Source organism: Canis aureus, chromosome 31 (assembly GCF_053574225.1).
Source record: "Canis aureus isolate CA01 chromosome 31, VMU_Caureus_v.1.0, whole genome shotgun sequence".
Lineage (NCBI taxonomy): Eukaryota > Metazoa > Chordata > Mammalia > Carnivora > Canidae > Canis > Canis aureus.
This window is the reverse complement of record NC_135641.1, coordinates 24,279,433-24,301,782: the sequence shown is the minus strand read 5'-3', so window position 1 is coordinate 24,301,782 and position 22,350 is coordinate 24,279,433. Positions and strand designations below refer to the sequence as shown.

General features: G+C 45.8%; 1 protein-coding gene across 3 annotated transcripts in view; it reads left to right on the top strand.

Annotated features, from left to right (window-relative positions):
- MASP1 (MBL associated serine protease 1) overlaps positions 1-11,444 on the top strand; it is a 61,463-nt gene extending 50,019 nt beyond the window's left edge. For 2 of the 3 annotated variants that reach the window (XM_077880030.1, XM_077880028.1), the window contains 2 exons: positions 1,453-1,590; positions 2,997-3,110. In XM_077880030.1, coding sequence (XP_077736156.1) covers positions 1,453-1,561 — 109 coding nt within the window. In that variant the 3' untranslated portion in view covers positions 1,562-1,590; positions 2,997-3,110. Of the gene's footprint in view, positions 1-1,452; positions 1,591-2,996; positions 3,111-4,007; positions 4,194-5,957; positions 6,026-7,923; positions 8,024-8,664 lie in introns of those variants that run through there. The other variant, XM_077880034.1, reaches the window with a different exon arrangement.
- Positions 11,445-22,350: the final 10,906 nt, after the last annotated feature.

Below are 22,350 nucleotides of genomic sequence, written 5' to 3'. Positions count from 1 at the left end.
TGTGGAGATTGAGTGTCAACTCCTCTTTCCAGAAGCTTGGCTATGGAAGGGAGGAGAGGGAGAGACTACAGAATGGATGAGAAGCCAGAAAAGTGAAAGCATGGCATTTAGGGTAAGAAGACTTGGCTATGTTTTAAAGGTGTAGGCAAAGGAGAGATTCAAGATACTGCAGAGGGGTGAGAATCCCCCAAGCCAGGTCCCCAGGAATGTGAAACTGAGGAGATCCAGAGTCCAGAATTACTTCTGAGGAGAAAAAAGTTTACAGAGGGGGCAGATGGAGAAAGGATGCTTGAGGGAGTTCCAATCCAGTGGGCTCTGAGATTCTACTGAGAATGGGTACAGGACACTAGCAGGCAGTGGCCAAGGGCATGTAGAATGAAGCTACTAGGAGATGCTAAAGATGCATCCTTGCCCTACTCAGCAGCTTGGTGATAGCTACAAAGAAAGCAGATGGCTACCTGGATCCAGCTTAGGGTATGAGTGCTCTGGGAAGTCACATAGGTAAGAGTTAGTGGTCCTGGCCAGGGTAAGAAAAGCTCAGAAGTCAGGAGGCCTAGAATTAAAGCCTCACCACTAACTCATACGGTAACTTTTGGCAAGTTAATCCTTTCGTAGGGCCTCAGTTTCCTTAGCTGTACAATGAGAGGGATGAACTAGATGGTCTCCAAAGGCTGTTCTGCTATAAGGTGCTGTGTGTCAGTGGAAACAAGATGGAGCAGGAAGACACTTGTAGGGGTCTTCAACCCCCCAAGACCCTGAAGAAGGACTTCTCTGTGGGTAGAGCATGAAAATTCTTTATTAGTCAGGACTTTTTCATTCATATGAAAGAAACCCAATACAAACAGCTTACGGGAGAGAGAGAGAGGATTATAGGCTCACATAGCTGAAAAGCCCATATCACAAGGCTTCAGGATGGTTAGATCAAGGAGTTCAAATATCAGGATACAATCTCCCTCTTGCTTCACTCTTCATCACCGAGACCCACTTTTTTCAACTAGTAGCATCATTCTCAGAAGACTCCCCATGAAGTGATCATTGACAGATCTTGGCTTATCGTCACCAGTTTAGCAACCCAAACAGAGAAACACCTTCTCTTTTCTAATATGTTTAGCAAAGCTCCCAAGGCAGACCTTCAGTGGGCTGCCTGGGGTTACATTCCCATCTCTGAGCAATTGTTGTCCCCAAGGATGAGGATTTAATTTATCAGGTCTCAGTCACTTTCCTACCTCTAGAATCAGAGGTAAGATCATTCCACCTCAGGACATAAGGACTAAGAATGGAGGAAGAGTGGATCCCAGAAAAAAATTGGGGTGCTGTTACTTAAAAGAGCAATGAATGCTGAGAAGAAATCAAAAATAATAGATGTTTCTAAGAGAGGGTACTGAGCTGGTAGCTCTGGCAAAGAGCAAGACAAACCAGAGTGTGATCTGTCCCTCCGTCCTTTGACTGCAGTGTGTGGGGTCCCCAAGTTCTCCCGGAAGCTGATGGCCAGGATCTTCAATGGACGCCCAGTCCAGAAAGGAACCACCCCCTGGATTGCCATGCTGTCATACCCAAATGAGCAGCCCTTCTGTGGGGGGTCCCTTCTAGGTAAGGAGATATGGAAAGGATGGGGAACCCAGGATTAGCGGGCAGGGTGAAAGCCAAAGAATACAACCATCTTCTTTGAGACTGACCAAGATTTCTTCATCCAGAATCACTCTCCACACTAGTAGTGAGATCCAGAAGGACAGTGTGGTAGGAAGAGCCCTTACGTGGAGCTAGAAGACATGTGTTTCTGCTCTAGTTGCTCCTTCATCAACAAACATGTATGAAATCCTGGTCAGTCTCGGGCACTGGGAAGGACTAAGTTGAGGAATTAGACCCTGAAACATTGATTACAAGGCACTTACATGAGGCTCAAAGTCAAGGTGTACCAAGGCTGTGGGACCAGAGAGAACCAGAAAACTCACCCTGGAGAAGTCAGGGAAGAGACACTTATAAAAGCCCTGAATAACCATCTAAGGAATTTAAATCTATCCTGAAGGCTGCTGCAGATCTATAAGGATGTTCTCCCCAGGGGCAACAACAGGTTCCAAAGAGAGTAAATCCTAAAGCCAGGATTTCAGTGAGGTGGCTATTGCAATTGTGGAGAGGGAAGTCATTAACCTCAGAATAAGGACAGGGGACAAGGGATGGCAGTAAGGTAGATTCAAAAGCATTAGGAAATAAGATTGTCAGCATTTTGCAATGGAGAGAGTGTGGGTGGGAGTGGGAGCGAGGGTGGGAAAGAAATGGCTGATGGCTCTTCCTGCCACAGTTTGGCCCTGATGATCAAAGGGCCATCCAAGTTCTGACATCATAGGAAAAATTAATAGCAACCTAGAGCCCCTGGACAGTTCTTGGTCTCATTTCATCACAGAGGAAGAAGGCCACATGCATCCACATCTGTCTGGGCAGCCCCCAGACTGCCAGCCTCACCTCTCACTGACTGCCCTCCCCAGCAGTGGAGTCAGGTGAGGACAGCCCCAAGCTAGATCAGTGCTTTTCAAACTTCAATGTGAATAGGGATTACTTGAGGGTCTTGTTAAAATCGTCAGATTTTACTACTGAATACAGATTCTATTTCGGTAGATCTGAGGTAGAGCCTGAGACTCTGCATTTCTAAAAAGTTCCCAAGTGAGGCTGCTCCTGCTGGCCCAGGGACTACAAGTCCTGAAGGGTGGCCAGTAAGCCCAAGGTTTTCTGTGGACCCACGTTGGGCTGTCTGGAGCTCCCCAAGCCCACAGGTTTAAGGGAGCCCTAAAACCCTGTTTAAGATGTTCAGTCTTGGCCTCTTGGTTAGAATAGGCAGATGAAATCACAGATTTAACTCCTCACCTTCAGATTAGGGTCATATGAGTGTCTGATGTGGGGCTCTGAAATGCAATGGAAAGGAATACTGTGCAGTAGTCTGAAGCAATGGGAGGCGGGACAGGGCAATGCACAGCAGTTCATATGTTTAATTCTGTTCTCAGGCTCTAGCTGGATCGTGACTGCAGCTCACTGCCTCCACCAGTCACTCGATTCAGAATACCCAGCCCTACATGACTCAGACCTGCTCAGACCTTCTGACTTCAAAGTCATCATGGGTGAGAGAGGGGCAGCCTGAAGTCAGTAGTGATTCTGGGCATGAGGTGTGTCCACTCACTCGTTTATCAGGGCAGGACCCTTGGGATGAAGAATGAACCGGAGTTGAGGGGCCTGAGTCCAAGCCCAAGGCTATGATTTTCAGGCGGCAAGACCACGAGCAAGTCACTGAAGTCTAGGCTTCCGTTTCTATAATAGTAAAATAAAAGCCCAGTCTAGATAATTCTAAAGACACATCAGACCTCTATGAATCCATGGTTTCAAGTAAGTCATCCCCAGACAATCCAAGCTTACCTTCTCTTTTATGAAATCTAGACCATCAGCTGATTCAGTTTGATTCAGCATGTACCTTTGGTTCGGCCTACTGACACTAGGCCAGGATCTAAGAACATACTATAATTAAGACCTAGTCCCTGCCCCCAAGGAACTTACAGCTTAATAAAGGAATAAAATATGATCACAGAGACCTCTAGGATTATCAGATAGGAAGCAGTAAGTTCTATAGGAGAGGAACAGATAAGGTGCCATTGGGAATTCACAAGAAAGAGACTTCTAACTGAAGAATCTGACTCAGGAATCAGAAAGGTTTCGTGGAGGAGGGAACACATGACCCAGGCACTGAAATGTGATGATATGGTTTGAACACATGGCAATGAGCATCAGAATGAGTATTATAAGGCAATGGGATCAGCTCAAGAAGAAAGACAGAGGTGGGAACCCATGGGAATACTTGGGGAAGGGCACGTAGGGTGGGATGGTTAGGAAAAGGGGAGCGAGGGGAAGCAAAGGGACAAGGCTGAAAACAGCCTGGATGGGACAAGGGGCAATAGGGAACAAGGGGTGATCTCACCTTCCGTGCCTGCATTATCCCCATGCCTCATATGCCTTCTCTTACCCAGGCAAGCATTGGAGGCGCCGGTCAGATGGGAATGAACAGCATCTCAGGGTCAAACGCATCTTCCTCCATCCTCTGTATGACCCCAACACATTTGAGAATGACGTGGCTCTGGTGGAGCTGTTGGAGAGCCCGGTGCTGAATGACTTTGTGATGCCCATCTGTCTGCCTGAGGAGCCCCCAGAGGAAGGTACTCTGCCCCACCCGCCCTCATCCCACGTCTGCAGAGCAGCAGGTGCCTCCACAGGGACTTCTCCAGCACTGGTGAGGCTCTGGTGCCAACTGAGCCAGCTGACAGTGTCTGCGTGATCCCGCAGCTGCCTCCCCTCAAAGAGCTAGGTCAGAACTAGTTAAAGGCAGTGCACAGTAGAGATGAGGCTTGGTCAGTGCTGTCAATACTGAATGAGTCAGGGTCCAGATGAGAAAACAGAGACTAGACTAGTTATTGCAAGAGAGAGAATTTAATACAGGGCATTGGAGGACTAGGGCGATAAAGGGGATGCTAACATAATGCATAGCACCCGCAGGAAAGAACCACATCTCCTGGAGCTAGGGGGACACAGGGGAAGAGGATGGAGTCACAGAATCTAGAAATTAGAAAAGGGACTCAGAAGCCTGCAGAGGGGCCCCATGCTAATATGCTGGGGGAATAGCTGGGACTCGGCCCCAGGGCTACGGCAATGCCAAAAGGAACAGCAAACCTTCCTGGAAACGCCTCCTATTTTGGGGACCCCCCCTCCCTGATGAAGCAGAACTGCTACTGCAGAGTCTCGTCTGCAGCATCACAAAGCAGAGCAAAAGAGTACGTTTGGAGATGAGGGACAATAGCTAAATCACCAGCACAGGTTCAAAACCCCATGAACTGCCACTTCCCAATTGGGTGATGTGGAGGCAGTGTTCAAACCTCAAGTCCTTTACCTGTACACTGAGGATAACACCCCATAGGGTGGCTGTGATATTTAAGTAAAATAATATACTCAAATATATCAGCTTCCTTTTCATCTTGTTCTAAATTCAGTGGTGCTGTGTTGGAGCTAACCTTGTGTTCAAACAAGTTACAAAAAATGGCTCAATAGAACCAAGCCAATAAGAAAGGCAAAGGTATGGTTCTAATTTATCAGGTGCTATGTGCCCACCATATGCCAGTTGTTGCTCTACTTTCATTAATTTATTTACTATGTATAAAAGCCTTGTGAAAAACGATATTGTAGTCCCATTTTCCAGATCAGAAAACTGAGGCCTAGCAACATGAAGCGACTTACCCAAGATACAACTTGGAAGAAGCATAGCTGGGGCTAGAAGCCAGGTTTACCTACTTTAACATTCAATGCTGTTTTCAATAGCCAGACTCTTTTTCCCATGAAGAAATGATTGCTCTATCAGTGCTCAACCCAATTCCACATTGTCCCAACAGTTGCCAACTTCACAGACTTCTAGGATATCTAAAAGGATATCTTCTTTAGCTGGAAGAAGGTTTTAGAGAATATCAAATCCAGCCTCTTCTTTTCTGTTTCATGGACAGGGAAGCAAAGGCTCAGCAAAGGAGGCAGGAGTGGGGCCTCACCAAAGCAGCACAGCACATTGTGAACTAAGCTGAACCTTTACATTTTTCACAATTACTGACTGGGCACCTCCTATGTGCCAGCACTACCAGTAGGCGCGGGAATACAGCAGTGGTGGGATAGCTGAGACTCCTCCCTTCGTGGAGCCTAGGTTCTGTGCTGGAGGGGAGTGCGAGGTAACGGACAACAAATCAACCTAGAAACAAAAGTCCAAACCTCTGTTGCAGGTAAGGTCCAGCCCAGCGGTCCTCCTCCCACCATGCTGCCTTTCTCTCAGTGGAGGGGTGAGATTTCGTCCTTCCTTCACAGGCAGAGAGTGATGGAGCAAGATGCAACCCTCTGAAAACCCCACAGATGGCCACTCTTCTCTCACTGTGTCTTCTTTCCTCCAGGGGCCATTGTCATCGTCAGTGGCTGGGGGAAGCAGTTCTTGCAAAGGTTCCCAGAGACCCTGATGGAGGTGAAGTTCAATTTATGTCCTATAGAGAGTGATGTGTCTGCCCTGCATCCACCCTCTTGCTCCATGTTGCTTCTCAGGGATTCAGAGTCTTGGGCATGGGGGGTGGGTGAAAGAGAGACACCAGGGGCCCCATCTCACCTCCAAAGATCACTGGGACTTTGAATCCCAACAAGCTTGGTCTGCTCAACATGGGGCTCTATCTCTAAACATTGTCTAATGTTTCTATAGTATATTAAAGGCTCAGGTGATGGAAATTCTTCCAAAAAACAGCAGGCTTGGCTGCCCCAGAAGGTGATCCATCTGTATACCAGAAGGATTCACATACTGGAGTAACCAAGAATGAGCTAAAGAATGGCCTCCTGAGAGCTACAGTTCTCGCAGTAACGAACTTGATGGTTGCACTTACAAGTTCACATTTATATCATTTCATAAAGGAATACTGCACTAGAAGTAAGGAGCCGTGGCTCCAAGTACTGGCTCCTACAAACTTGCTGGGTGATCTTAAGTCCTTTGTCTCTCTAGAGCCTTGTATAGTATCTCAAGCTGCAAAGTTAGGGGTGATGCTAGCTAGGTGTCCCCCAAGAGCTGCCTGGCTCTGACATGACTGGGGTTGGTAACTGTCACAGCTAATTTCTGCATCCTTCAACATGTTATTTTCACATACTTTAAAATTTGGGATTTGTGACAACCATTCACCCCTCCCTTCATTAGCTCCCAGGTATTTACTTGGTGCCTTCCATGTACCAGACCTTGTGCTAGCCACTAGGTATCTAGGTATGCTGGGAGAGGGGGTGACACACTGGGTCCCCGGCCTCCTTGTGCTGATAGTCAAGTGAGAAGGACAAAAGGAGTCAGCAACATGATAAATGTGATGAGGAAGAAGTGCGGGAAGCTCCAAAATATATAACAGGAAATCCAACCTCGTCTTCGGGTCCAGAAGGACTCCCCAAAGGAAATGACACTTGATCAGTTCCTGAACGATAAACAGAGGTGAAGCCGGCACTTGGTGGTTTGCTGAGGATATGTGCTCATGACCACCCTGCCCTGACTCTCTCCTCCCACCTATCTGGGAAGGCCGTGGTCCAGGAGGGACCTAAAGGGTGAGATTCAACAGAAGCTAAACTTTTGGGGCATGTGATTCATTCAGTTCTTGGTTTGGGTAAATGAGACTCATGTGTTTCCCCATTTTGTTCCAGACTTCTACTCCGACATTTACTCCCAGGCCCCAAGAGCAATAATAATCACAATGTCTTTATATATAAAAAATATATATTTTTTTTCCCTGAGTATTGACTATATTCCAAGCTATGTAAGTAGAAGTGTCTAAAAGCTCATACTATAGTGAGGGAGAAAGTAAGTAAATGCCTGCTGTAAGGTGAGCAGAGTAACCCCTACGGCACTTAACATTTCTACAGCGCTGGTAGTTCACAAAGCATCTCTCAGTCATCTCCTCTGTACCATTGCATGTGTTTAGTATGTCAAATACTGTGACTTCCATTCTTCAGATGAGGAAGCAGTCTCAGAGGTCTAAAAGGCAGTAATTACACTAAGTGCCACAGGTCCTGCAACCAGCATTTGTAGGAATGTGGGGAAAGAAGACTGACCATAGGTTTTGTATACATTTCCACATTTGAAATCATGAATGTGCTTGGCAAATACTACCTCCATTCTACAAATGAGAACAGAGGCCCAGAGAAGGCAAAAAACCTACTCAAGGTCACACCGCAAGTTCATAACTGAGACTGTAGCCCACTATGGATCTCCTGACTCTTTAGTGTTTCTTCACCTGCACCATAGGGTACTTTCTGAGACCAGGTCTAAGGAGCCAGTTCTAGGGGTGTCAGAGCAGAGGGACTCCTCAGCCAGGGGTGGAGATAAATGGTAACCTTATGTTCCAGATCGAAATCCCAATTGTGGACCACCACACCTGCCAAGAGGCCTATGCCCCTCTGAGGAAGAAAGTGACCAGGGACATGATCTGTGCTGGAGAGAAGGAAGGTAAGTCAAGAAGGAAGGTACCTGGGTGGCTCAATGGCTGAGCATCTGCCTTTGGCTCAGGGCATGATCCTGGGGTCCTAGGATGGAGTCCCACATCACGCTCCATGCAGGGAGCTTGCTTCTCACTTTGCCTGTGTCTTCCCACCCCCCCCACCCCCCACCACCCAACCCTCTGTCTCTCATGAATAAATAAGTAAATAAATTTTTTTTAAAAAGAGAGAGAAAGGCGTACAACAGGGCACCACTGGCAAGCAATGGAAAGGCTGGAGACCCTCCAGTCTGGAGGGCTGAATGAAGGAGGAGTCAGAGGAGAGGAAGGAGGAAGGTCAGAGAGGAAGGATTCCACCGGGAATTCCCCTGCATCAGAGAAAGGAGCGCTAAGGAATTCCCATCATTCCCTTCTCCAAATCCGAGTTTTTCCCTCTGAAAGAAAAGTCCCGAACCTGCCCGCACTTTATGAAATTGCTGAGCTCTGAGGAGGCTGGACCGAACCACTCTCAGCCCAGGTTTGGGACACATGGTCTATTGCTCCCCCTCGCGTCCGATTCTCTGAACTACAAGTCAGGTGTAGGGAAAAGGAGGTTCCTTTGGATTTGGGGCTAAGAAAGGGAAAATTTAACCCGCATCTCCTTTTCGTCTAGGGGGGAAGGACGCCTGTGCCGGTGACTCTGGAGGCCCCATGGTGACCCTGGACAAGGAGAGAGGCCAATGGTACCTGGTGGGCACAGTGTCCTGGGGCGAGGACTGTGGAAAGAAGGACCGCTATGGGGTATATTCCTACATCTACCACAATAAGGACTGGATCCAGAGGGTCACCAGGATGAGGAACTGAATTCAATTCCCCACCCCTCACACCATCATCCATGGTCAATCAGCAGCACAGGATAATTCTCTGATGCAGGCCGTCCCTCACCCTGACCCACTTCATTTAGCCCATCTTCACTGGCCAATAAGGGGGGCATCTCAGCCCACCCAGTAGCTGAGTGATCAGCACGTAAGGCTGAATCCAGGCCCAGTGACTTACTAGCTTTGCATCACTGGGCAAGTGACTTTACCTCTGAACCCCTTTCTTCCTCCATATTATGGAAATGGCATATCTTACCTACCTCGTAAACGTCTGATGAGGATCAAATTAATTAATATATACATGGTACTTACCACAGTACAGACATAACCTAATGCTCAATAAACATGACTTAGCAAAAAGTCATTGTGTTTACAAGGCAGACGAAGTTCTTACAAATTCCACTGGGTCTTAGGGCTGATCAGTATGCACCCTTCCCCTCAACCTTGACCATCTCCTTCATCTGCCTGCAAATATCCTATGCTTCTTTGCCATCATGCACTTTTTTTTTCCTGTCCCAATCCCCATTCTCATAAAAAAGCAGAGACAAAATTCTTTGTCCTAGAGCATGTGCCATAGCAACATGCTTATGAATGTGAGCTGGACACCAAACTGTGAGAGTATCTGAGAGAAGCAGGATGAGAATGAGGGAGGGACCAGGAACAGTGGCTAGGAAGTCAGATGCCAGGTTCTAGAACTAGCTCTGCTCTCAGCTCCCATGTGACTCTATGCAAGACAGTCTAGAATCCAACAAAGACATTTTGTCCTGATGAGATGAGTAAAGTATAAGTAACCAAAAGACAAAAATTACCTTAAGGTTCGATAGGGCTTTGCTGCAGACCCAATACTGCATCTGCTGCAATGCTCACCCCACCCCCACTCTGTCCACCAGGCCCTGGTTCCCAAGAGTTTAGCCCAGCAAAGTGTTGGTCAAGACAACTTCCCTCATTCCTAGGCAGAGCATCTGCTCCTTCCCTTTCTGGGAACCTGGGAACCAGGCCCCTGCACTCTCCTCCTTATGTCCACAGCTGACTCCACTGATTCTTCACTTCTGTCCCTCACCCTTAATGCCACAGCCCTGCAGGGTCATAAACATTTCCCAGGCAGAGTGCCTCTTCCCTCCTAAAGCCACCTCCTCTATCAGGAAGCTTCCAGAGACCTCATCCCTTCCAGAGCTCTAAGATTTAGACCCTTCAAGAGATCAGAAGCCCCAAGTTCCTGTCCTCTGTTCTGTCAAAATCAGTCTTCATGGGACAGTTCAGTCCCTTACCTTCACTACAGCTAGGGGAATCATTCAGGATCTCTTGCTGGAAGAGGGGTGAGGGGTGAGAACTCATGGACTAAGGCATAGTCTAAATGCTCAGGGATAGCTATTGACATCCTGCTTCTGGTTTCATGAGTAAGACATCGAACCTCTTGGTGCCCTACAGTCTGTGGTGTAGAGGAAAGATGATAGTAGGTGCCCAGCTTCACCAGAGATATGTCAAGCAAGCTGGAGCTATCTCAGACACCAAAGAATTGCAATGCAAAATTTTGGGGTTGCTCTAAGACATTCCAAAACCCCATTTCACAGCACTGCCTAGGTGCTCCCGTGTGATAGGCTGGGCTGACTACTATGGAGAATACCAAGATGAGGAAAGCATGGTCATGCCCTCCAGGGTCTCCTATAGAAAGAACTGACACATATGCAAGTGACTACCATGAACAGAATGAACTCTGCTAAGTGCTATCCTTGGGAGCAACATGGAGCCAAAAGAATGGCCACTCTGGTGTGGAAACATTGGAATAGGGGTCATCGGGAAGATATCCCAGGGGAGATGGTGTTGGTGCTAACCATTGAGAAGGGTGGGCATTTCCACAGGTAAAACAGGTGAAAGGAGGACAAGAGTAAATGTCCACTCAGGTTTTCCTCAGATTACACTAGTTTCTCTCACAAAAATGACATGTTTACTAGACCACTATTCTGATTCTGGGATCAGACCCAACATCTGAAAATCAGACAACTACAGGACTTCAATTTGTGTAAAAATCCTGACTTCTGGTTGCACCCAATTCATCTTGTTTATTTTCCCAACTACAGTTTTTTTTTATTTTTTTTATTGGAGTTCAATTTGCCAACATATAGCATAACACCCAGTGCTCATCTACAATTTTATCCTTATTCTGAGGAAATGGCTAAATGCATTGTGGAACTTCAGCTCACCCTTGTCAGCAAGCATTTATTAGATATATCAGCCCTTGCAGTTCTGCAAAGGTTCAAGAAACCCAGATTTCTCAGAGTCATAGAATCACAGAGGCTTGGAGTGTCTATTAGGACCATCTTATCTAGAGGCAGGAAACTCATTACCTCCAAATGCAGCTCATCCCAACTTCAAAATGTGCTGCCTCTTAGATCGCCTATTCTATGCAATAAAAATCCACCTGCCTGGAATATAGTTTGTATATCTAAAGCTGTGATTCCATAACATGAATGTTGTTATTAGCAATAATGATCATGCCAATTTCATTGGCAACAGAAGCTATTGTTCTTGTGAGTAACTACACATTTGTTCCAATAAACATCTGCATTGAGTCAAAGCATTCTGTTTGGCTTGTATGTTTTTCATGCACTGATGATTCTGGTAAGTTGTGTTTTCATTTATCAACATTTCTCTGAATCTGATTAGTATCACTGTACCATGAAAAGAGATGGGAGGAAGATTGGATTGTCAATACAATAGCATGTCTTAGGGTTTTCAGATCAGTTCCAATTAAACACCTTGTCCTATTGTTCCTATCAATTACCTAAATACCCCAGGATGCCAATCTTTCAGCACCCAAGTTACATTTCTTTTTTTAAGAATTTATTTATTTATTCATGAGAGACACAAAGAAAGAGGCAGAGACAAACGCAGAGGGAAAAGCAGGCTCCCCATGGGGAGCCTAATGTGGAACTTGATCCTAGGACGCTGGGATCATGACCTGAGCCAAAGGCAGGGGTTCAACCACTGAGCCACCCAGGTGCTCCCCAAGTCACATTCCTTGATTGTCATCTATACTCAGAATAGAAAAAAAAACATATTTTTGGATCATGTGTTCAATTGTTTGGTTCAGAAAATATGGCACCGTGTCTATGAATGTCCTGTTCTAGATTGTAGTATGTACTTTTCTTTGCTATGAGTTAATCTTGTTCCCTGATGGCAAGAAATCAAAGAATCACCACCAACAAGAGGCCCTTCAAGCAAAGGTAACTAGGATCAGGGAGGGGAAACCTATAGCAATCATGTGACAGAAATGGTGGCCAATCTGGGTCTAGAAGAGGTGTTAAAACAAGAGACTTAGTTTCTAGTGCAGCATAGGTTGACTTGACTCTCATCCACGTAATTTCTCCACCTAGTAACTGGCAGAAAAATCTTTGCCCCACCTCTGTCTGAGGGTTGTAGAATCAGATGAATTAGCAGATAAAAAAGAACTTTGGAAACTAAATGTAGCTCAAACATAAAAAGTTCTATGGGAAATAATCACTAACATTTCTGAGCATTTACTATCCGACTGAGACCACACTAAGCCCTGACATAATTCTCATAATTCTCAAATCTAGCCTCACAAAAAAACTATTATTCTCCCATTTTGCAGGTGAGAAAACTGAAACTGAGGTTAAAAATGTGGCCTAACCTACAAACAGCAACACCCTAGTAACAACAAGCACACTAGTGTTCAGATTTTGGTTTCTAACACTAGTCTCCAAGAAAAGGAACAGGGCTCCTTAAAGAAATGGCTGATTTTAGGACTAGGGCAGAAAACATATAAGATGATCCTGGAATATCTTGTTCCAGAAAGTAAGACGATCACGCACAGTGATGGGGGTATGTCAAAGGGACAGAGGAGCCAACTGGAAGAGCTCCAAAAGCCACAGCAAGAACACTTTGAGCAACAAAAGAAAACAGGATTGGATTATAACCCAAAGTATAAACTAAATTTCCATGAGTGTATACTTATATAAGTAAGTTATTGAGAAGATAAGTAAATGGAGAAGAACTGATAAATCCTCCATGGAGAATGCCAAATAATTTATGTAAGTAATTTGCTCTAATTATGGAACATGACTCTCCCCCCACCTTAAGTGTGGGCTGCAAGCAGTGACTTTCTTCCAAAATGCATGGTATGGAAATTGGGTGGTTAGTAGAATAACTTTAGAGTGGAGAAACCTAACAAAAACCCTCCCCAGCCAGGGGATCACAGTCAATATGAACAATGAGAAGTCATTGTTCAATGACAGTTCAATGATAGTGTGTGACCTTGACACGCCATATGGAAAATAGCACTGTACCGCTGCATTCTTCCTCCCTTCAACTTGTAACCTCAGCCTAATCAGGTGAAACATATCAGAAAAATCCCATTTGAAAGATAGCCTACAAAATACTTGACCAATACTTCTCAGAATTAAGGTCGTCAAAGCTAAGGAAAGTCTGAGAAATTGTCCCAGCCAAGAAAAGCCCGTAATGGGCTGAACTGTATCCCTAAAAATGATACGTGAAGTTCTCATCCTCAGAATCTCCAAACATGACCTTATTTGGAAATAGGGTCCAATAGTTATAACTAGGGTCCAATAGTTATAACTAGATATAACTAGTTAACATAAGGTCATACTGGAGTAGAGTGAGCCCCTCACCCAATATGACTAGTGACCTTATAGGAAGAAAAGCTGAGACACAGAGACACAGACTCAGGAAGGAGAACACCATGTGATGTTGGAGGCGGAAGGAAGCCACGCAACTAAGCCAAGAAAGGCCAAGGGTTGCCAGCAACTACACACACTGGAAGTATGCCAGGAAGGATACTCCCCACCAGGTTTCAAAGGGAGCATGGCCCCACTAATGCTTTGAGTTCAGATCTCTAGCCCCAGAACCATGAAACAATAGATTTCTGTTGTTATAAGCCATCCAGCTTGGGGTGCCTTGTCATGGCAGCTCTAGGAAACTAACGTGGAGTCTAAGGAGACTTGACAACTAAATGACGTGCCATGACTTGACATGGGATACTAGATGGCACACTGGAACAGAGAAGGGACAGTAGGTGAAAACTAAGGCAATCTGAATAAAAGATGGACTTTTGTTAAGAATAATGTATCAACACTGATTTATTCTTTGTGACCATTGAATCATACTAACATGAGAGGTTAATAATAGGAGAAACTGGGGAAGGGTTTATGGGAACTTTCTGTACCATCTTTACAACTTTTCTATGAATATAAAACCATTTTAAAATCAAAGGTTTCTACTTTAAAAACATGACCCAAGGTCTCTCAGTCAGGAGATCAGGACACTGCATTTTGAAACCAGTTCTTATGGATTCTAGGGCCCGAGGTCTTACTCCACCAGTTTGATGCTGGTGGTTCAAAGTAGACTGCACACGGGTGGCACCAGAAATACCAGTGTCTGGGTGGCACCCCCACCAAGAGATTCAGATATAACCAGTGTGCAGTAAGTCCTGAGCATTGGTGAGTGGGGATTAAAAGTTCCCCAGGTAACGGTAATGTGTATCCAGTTTGAGAACTATATTACTAGGCTATCCTGCCCATGTGTGACCTGGAGAATGTTGAGAGCCTCTATTTCCCCAGGTTGGGTCTTTGACTTAGGTCACACAGCTGGTGGGAAGTAGAAGTGAGGTAGGAGCCCTGCTGCTCTAGCACACAATCCAGAACTGTGACTTAGCCACAAAACTATCATTAAGATGTGTCTGCATGAGTGTTTTCTTGGAAAGAATAGTCTTTTTTTACTTTGCTATGGTAAACTGAGGAAGGGAAAAGCACTCCAGGCATGGGGGAACAGCATATGCAAAAACAAGGATATGAAAGGGCAGTGGGTGTTTGGGGGAAACTAAGCTGGTATCCCTGGAGAGCCAGAAAAATTGGGAGAAAAGAGAACACCATCAGGAAGATCTGAAGTGTAGGCCTTAGATGCTCAGCTTGGTTTTGGGAACAGGGAGACATTTGAGCTTTTTGAACTGAGGAAAGATACATGATCACTTGACTTTTCAAAAGATGCCTTAATGCAGAGAAGAAACTGAGGAAGAAAACGCAGAAGGTAGGGAACTCAGGATGACTTCCAGACATCAGACAAGGGACTTGCTGGTCCTGAACAAGGACAGGCCTGTGGGGAGGAACAGAATCTGCTTTTCAGAGCTCTGGGAATCTAGGGTGGAGCCTAAAAGAGACACTGTTAAGAGATTCCCAGCTTCTGTTAACACTTCAAGGTGAATTAGCTGAGAAGCAGAGAGGAAACAGGGCACGGACCCAAATCCAAGGGCGGTAATGGCTTTCCAGGCCCCTGATCTTTCTCTGAGCTGCAGGCATCAGTGCTTATCTCCAGAAAGGAATCCATGGGGGTCCCTGAATTTGAGGGAAGGACACACAGGGTTTTTGCAACCATCTCCGGCATCTGGTATGTGTTGGTCTTTTTTTGAAGAAGTTAAGAAAAATCATTTGGATGCAGAAACCTAGGCTCAATTCCCAGCAATGAGCTTCTGATGACAGGAGCAAGAGCCAAGACCCTTTCGACACCTAGGCAGATCACAAAGGCTCCAAGAGAGTCCCCTCTGAGGAATGGAGTGTTAGGACAAGACAGTATTATGACAAGGGGAAGGTGTGTCAAGCCCGGATGGCGCCCAGGGCAAGTGTGCTGAATGAACAGATCAGCGTGGGTGGGAACACATCTCTCCTACCAACGTCTGCCAGTCCCAGTGGAGGCCTCTGCAAATTTACAAGTTATGACCCCAATTCACACCATAGGCCAGAAGCAAGCAGAGCAAGCCCTGGGAATCTGAAGGGCACAGTGTAGATATGGTCTGGGCCTGAGATGCTGACCTATTTTGAAAAAGGAGACCTTCATCTCCCCTTGAGCTGTTTATCCTGCGACACTATCCCATCTTGCCCATTTCCTGACACTATCTGGCTTATTTAATCCACAACCATCGAAATGCTCACACGTGGCCCAGGCCTGCCAACAGGATCCAAGACAACAGAATTCTTCCTTTAAACAACTCCGACAACATTTCCCTTTGGTCCGAGTTTGTGTGTCCATTGCTCAAATCCATCGTGGCAGTCTAGGCCTCCCACAAAGCCTTTTAATTTTAGTGCATTTTAAAATTGTGAAATACTTCAAATACCCTGAGAAAAACAGAAACAAAAATCCATATCCTGCTCAGACTTGATGAAATGACACTTCCCGGGCTAGGGAGAGGGGCAGGACTCCCAGGCAGGGAGCGAGCTGGCACCATGACAGGGAAGGTGCTTTGGGACAGTGGAAAGAGCCCTCTGAATCCGGACCCCAAAGGCCTAGCTTCCAGTCCAAGCTCTGCTGCTCGATGGTTCTAGAAGTTCAAGCAAATCATGTTCTTTGTGCCTCAGCTTCCGCAGCCCCTGGTAGGCTGCTTCTTCTTTTACGTCTCTACATGAACAGCCCCAGGCTCAGTCCTCAGCCTCTTTTCTCTCTACCCTCACTCCCCGAGGCATCTCAGCTAATCTTATGACATTTAATATCATCTAAATACTGATGATTCCAATTTTATCTCTAGCTTGGGCCTTTCCTCTGAACTGCAATCATGAACATTTCACAGCCACCTTGCATTTCTCAAATTTAATGCCTCACATTAAATAGTCTAACAGAATGCCTACGATGCATCTCAAATTTCACATGTCCAAAACCCAGCTCCTGACAGTGCCTCCAAATCTATTCCTCACACAGCCTTCCTCATCTCAGAAAGGGGTAGAGATTCTTCTGGTTGTCCAGGCCGAAAACCTTGGGGCCTCTTTGACTCCTCTTTCTCTCAGACCCCATGTTTGAGACATCAGCAAGTCCTCTCATGCTACCTTCAAAATATATCCAGACTCAATGCCAGTTGCCACCACGCTGGACCAGGCCACTATCCCCTCTTTCCTGGACTTCTGCAGAAGCATCCCAGGTAAACCTTCCTCTTTCATTCTCGCCCCTCTCTAGTCTATTCTCAACGTGGTAACTGTAAATTGGATGGCATCACTCCACAGCTCAACCCTCCAGTGACTTCTTCTCTCATTCAGGTGAAAAACCAATGTCGCAGCCAGGACTGATGACTTATATGCTCTGATTCCCTTTACTACTCTGACCCCTGTGGACTACTAAGCCTGAACTACATCCCAGCCACTTTGGGCTCCTCACACCTGAATATTCAGATGCCCTCGGCACTTGCCATTCCCCTTCCTCGGGTCTTTCACTTTTTAGATGTCACTTTCTTAGGGAGACCCTCCCTGGTCACACAATCTATAATTGTACCGCTAGCCCTTACTCTTCTATCTCCTTTGACTACTTCATTCTTCTCCTTATACTGAACATCCCCTAATATATCACACATCTTACTTAGACTGTTTAGTGTCTGGTTCCTCTATTATTCATAAGGTAAACTATTGAGTCACTTTGTTCTCCCCTCTATCTGCAATGCCTAGAACTATGATTGATATATAATATGTATCCAATAAACATTTGTTGAATGAATGAATCTTGGAAATAGGGAAAATCTTATTATGTCCTCAAAATATGACTGACTACATGTTGAGAATAGACCAGAGTGAAGACTTATTGAGCCTATTTTAGAAGTGAGGGAACAAGACACAGACAGAAATTCCATTGCTACCACACAAGTCTCTGTATAAGACAGCACCTCTCAAGGTAACTGCCTTTCAAAATGTGAATATCGCTACAGAGAGGTCTAGTTACAGCAAGATATCTACAAGTTTGCCTCCAGAAAGGAAAAAGAAAAAAGATGAAATGCCACACCCACATAGGCAGACTGAAGTATTGAACCTAGATAATCTGCTGGGCGGTTCAGCATTAGGGGCCACCCCAAGTGCATGAGGACACATAAGACTAAGCAGCAGTTTATGAGCGAGGTCAGGGCCAGCCGGAACCTGTCAGATCACCTCCACTCTTTGCTTTACAAATAAGAAAAACAAGACCCAGGAGAGGAGAAAGACTAAGTCATCCAAGGTCAGCAGCCGAGATGCCTGGATAACATCTAACCCAGAGCTGGGACCTACATTGCCCAAACCCCAGGCCAATGAGCTCTCGATAGTACAACCCCCACCCTCACCTACCCTCACAAGCTTCATCACAAAATAGCCACACAACAGGTGGGTTTCATTTCCCTAGTGCATGTGACAGTACCCACAGAGGCCCAAAAATGATTCCAGAGGAATTTCCTCAGGGAGTCCTACAGAGAACCCAGAATGGGACTTGGAATCCAACTAAATTCCTTCTTGGGTATTTCAGCTAACGGGAATGGAGCCCAGAAATCACTGGTGTTTTCTGTTTGGGGTGATTTTTAAATAGCTATCTTTGAAGAATGAAGAGTGGCTGGCTACCATGCCACTGGAAAAATGAAGTCACTGCTGAAATAAATTTTAGAGGAAGGAAAGAAATGACTCCACATATATTAAAATAAACATAAATAGTTCTTAGCCTTTGGCTAGAAACTTAACCCTTGCCTTCCTTTTTTTTTTTTTTTTCTTTCTTTCTTTCCCACCTAATGCATTTATCAACAGAGCTGCAATCCAAAGACAAAGAGCCCCCTAGGACTCGAAGGAGAGGCTGCCAGCTGAAAGAGGAAAGGGAAGGGCATATGCTCTGTATCAGGCAGTGTTATCAACAGTGCATCATTCATTTCTTATGATAGCCCAACAAAGCACAGGTATTATTACCATTTTGATGAGAAGGAAAATGGGACTCAAGGAGTTTAAGTTATATTCCTAAGGCCATAGTGCTCATAAGAATCAGGATTCAAAGGGCTGGCATGATATATTCAGGGTCCTAAATGAGAAGAACCTGCAACTAAGAATACTTTATCTCATTCAGAATAGAAGGAGAGATAAATATAGGCAGAAAATGAAAGAATATGTGACCACCAAACCAGCTCTGCAAGAAATATTAAGGGGGACTCTGTAAAAGAAAGAGGAAGTCTAAGAAAACATTCCACAAACACAGGGACTAAATAGGTATCATAACACTAAATTCATATCTTTCAATAGTAACTCTGAACGTGAATGGGCTTAATGACCCCATCAAAAGGCGCAGGGTTTCAGACTGGATAAAAAAGCAAGACCCATCTATTTGCTGTCTACAAGAGACTCATTTAGACGTAAGGACACCTACACCCTGAAAATAAAAGGTTGGAGAGCCATTTACCATTCAAATGTCCTTGAAAGAAAGCAGGAGTAGCCATCCTTATATCAGATAAATTAAAGTTTATCCCAAAGACTGTAGTAAGAGATGAAGAGGGACACTATATCATACTTAAAGGATATATCTAACAAGAGGGCCTAACAATCATGAATATTTATGCCCTGAATGTGGGAGCTGCCAAGTATAAGAATCAGGATTCAAATGTTTCTTAATCCCAAATTACATCATCTTCCCCTACTCCATGTCATATAATGCTGGTCAAGTTTCCTTCTTTCTCTAGGCTTCAGTTCCTTACCTATGACATAAAGGCCCTATATCAAATCTGTCTTACAGCTCTGAGTCTATGGGCTCAGTATGTTAGGAAATTGTCCTGAATTGATGATTTTCTTGGTTCTCAGGGCTGCTGACCTTCAAGAAGCATTCCTCCACAGGGCTGGCCCTTTCCCAATGAGTCTGAGGGAAATGATCAAGACTGCACTGTCTGCTGACCCCACATGGAAGATTTCAGCCCCTGGAACCACAAGTCAAGGCCTGTAGTTTTGTTCTTGGCTTGAACATCAAGACCAGCCCCCAGAACTTCCAGTGGGAGAGTTCTGGGATCCTGAAATGTCTCCAAGAAGTTTACTTATAATACCTAGGGCACATTGAACAAGTTCATCATGTGGCATGGGGCAAGATGTGCAAAGGAAGGACTGTCCCAGAGAAGTCTTTGCCAAGAGAGGGTTAAGCTAGTGAGCAAACCTAGAATCCCCCTATCTGTAGCAAGTATAAGAACAATATGGGAGACAGTGGAGGCCTCCGTAGGTTGTAGACATCTTCCTACAGCAGAGGAAGAGATCTGGCCTAAAACTAGGTGAGGGTCTGACTCCTTGCTCTGTTACTAGATGGCAATGGGACGCAAGGTAATTTGCTTACACACTGTGGCCACACGCTGGGGCAGAGGTGGTGGTGGAGGGGGCTTATAGTCAAAGGCAAGTAATTATAACAAAAGTTGATAAGCATCTGGCAAGGGTGGCAGAGCTCAATAATGGAGATTCTAAGAGCACAACAAAGCCATTGTAGCAGGGGACAAGCAGGAATAGGGAGTTTTGAAGGACAGTCAAGTCCCCAGGACAGGGAGAGGGAGTAAGAGGGAAGCTGAATCCTAGCCCTAGAAAATCCAAGGCAGGTCATCAAGGAAGACCTCAGGGCTCATTACAACAAGACTAAGTGCAAAAGCAAACCTGTTCCTCAGCTAGAAGGATTATACTAGACAGCACAGGTGGATCACGCAAGAGTCTTATTCGAATTCAAATTCTCAAATTTCTTGGATCACGCAAGAGTCTTATTCAAATTCAAAATTCATCAAATTTCTCGCGCCCAGAAATTCTGATTCTCTTGGTCTGAGGTGGAGGCTGGGCACTGGTATTTCTCTAAAAGCTCCCCAGGATTTCTAAATCTCAGCCAAGGCCAAAAAGTTCTGCAATAAGCAGATATCTCTGAGAGGCAGGGTCTGCTCCTTAGAACCCACTGGATCCCAGCACCCAAATCTGGATTTGCCAGACAGAAGGTGTTCAGGACATGTGGCCTGGATAAAGGGAGGAGCACTGCATGCATAAAGTAAAGGAAGTCACCAACCAAGTGCTAGAATTGCAGCAAGGGCAGGGATAAGATTGGCCTTAGGCTGAGTCCCCTAGATGACTGACCAAGGGCTGCCTGCATCCTTCCTGACCGTGGATGTGATTGGCCCAGACCTTAAAAGTGAAGCTAAATAAAGCCTTATGTGGGAGCCCCAGGAAGGGGAGAGAGGGAGTGGACATACAGGGGGTGTAACAGCCCATCACATCAGGGACACTGTGGTGAATCTCAAGCACACATTAATGACCACTAAGCCTGATTGAAGATATCTCGTCTTTATTAAAGCATCCCACCTTTATATAAGTGACCTCCTCCCTCCACCACTACAGATGGTGGTGACGTTCCATGAAAAAGGGGAGTGGTGGGGGGAGTGGGAGGAGTCATTATTAACAGATGTGAGGTGAATGAGGACCCTTGAAAGTGCAGGATGGAATCCCACCTCCTGCCTTCTGGCTCCCTCCATACCCCAACCATACTCCTACTATCAAAGTCTCTCTTCCTATCCCAAACCAGACTGCATCCCATTCTAAACTGATGTAAGGTTCTCCCACATATCTATGCACTTCCCTAGAGGCAAAGCACTTCATGCCTTTAATGCTGTCTCTCTTGCTAACAACACCCCATCCCTGTGGTTCTAGGTGGACAGGAGATGGCTGATGAGAGAGAGCCTATGCATGGCCAGTGTGGGAAAACGTCTCAAGTAGAGTTTCAGCAAGGAGCCCAGGAGCCCAGGCTCCTGCCCCTACATCGTGGCCATCAGAACAGCTAAGAATCAAGCAGGCTGGGTCCCTGAACTCTGCAGACCCTTCATTATAATAATGGAGAATCATATATTTGTTCGTTTCATAAGGATTTTGTGCTTTGTATCTAACACTCTACCTTCTAAACTTCCCCTAAGTTATCTGTCAGTTCATATGCAATGGATGGGAAGCCTAGCTCTATGGGACTTCTCCTCGAGTGAAGGCAGGTCTCAGAATCCATCCTGAGTAGAGGGCGGCTCGAAGCTGGGGATCTGGGAAACAAAAGCAAGGGACCCTGTGTACCCAGCAGCAAAAGGAGAGCCTCGGGCCTCCACCTCTCTCTCCAAAAGGAACTCTGCTATGTGCATGAAGGCCCAGCTGTGGATGAGGCGTCTACACTAGGCACGGGCTAATTTAACGCAGCAGCCTCAGATGTGGGAGCTAATGAGGGGCAGGGGTAGGGAGTTAACAAGAAAGCAAGAATGAGCTCATTCCTGTGGAAAGGCTTTTTGCGATCACCAAGCCCTGTAGTTTTCAATTTTTTTTTTTTAAAGCAGTTGAACCTATTTGCATCCACAACTCTTAAATGAAACCCCAAGATGGAACTGTTCTGATTCAGGCAAGAGGAGGAAGTAGGAGCTGGGAATGGGCCCTTCAGCAGGGATGGGAAACCTGCTCACTCAGCCTACCTTCCAAATCCAAAAGTGCTGAGGCACCTATGCAGACCTTCGGGGCCCTGGCTTTCACTGGCAAGACCAACGATCCAAGCCAAACCCTTAATTTTACAGACGGTAAAGATGGGTGTTTTGTCCAGGATCCCCACGTTGTCAGTGGCGGCACCCGCACTAGAATTTAACCCCACTCCCAACCCAGGTCCCTCATGTCCCCCTCCTCCCAGCTGCGCCCCCCCCCCCGCCCCAGGCCGTGGGCCCCAAG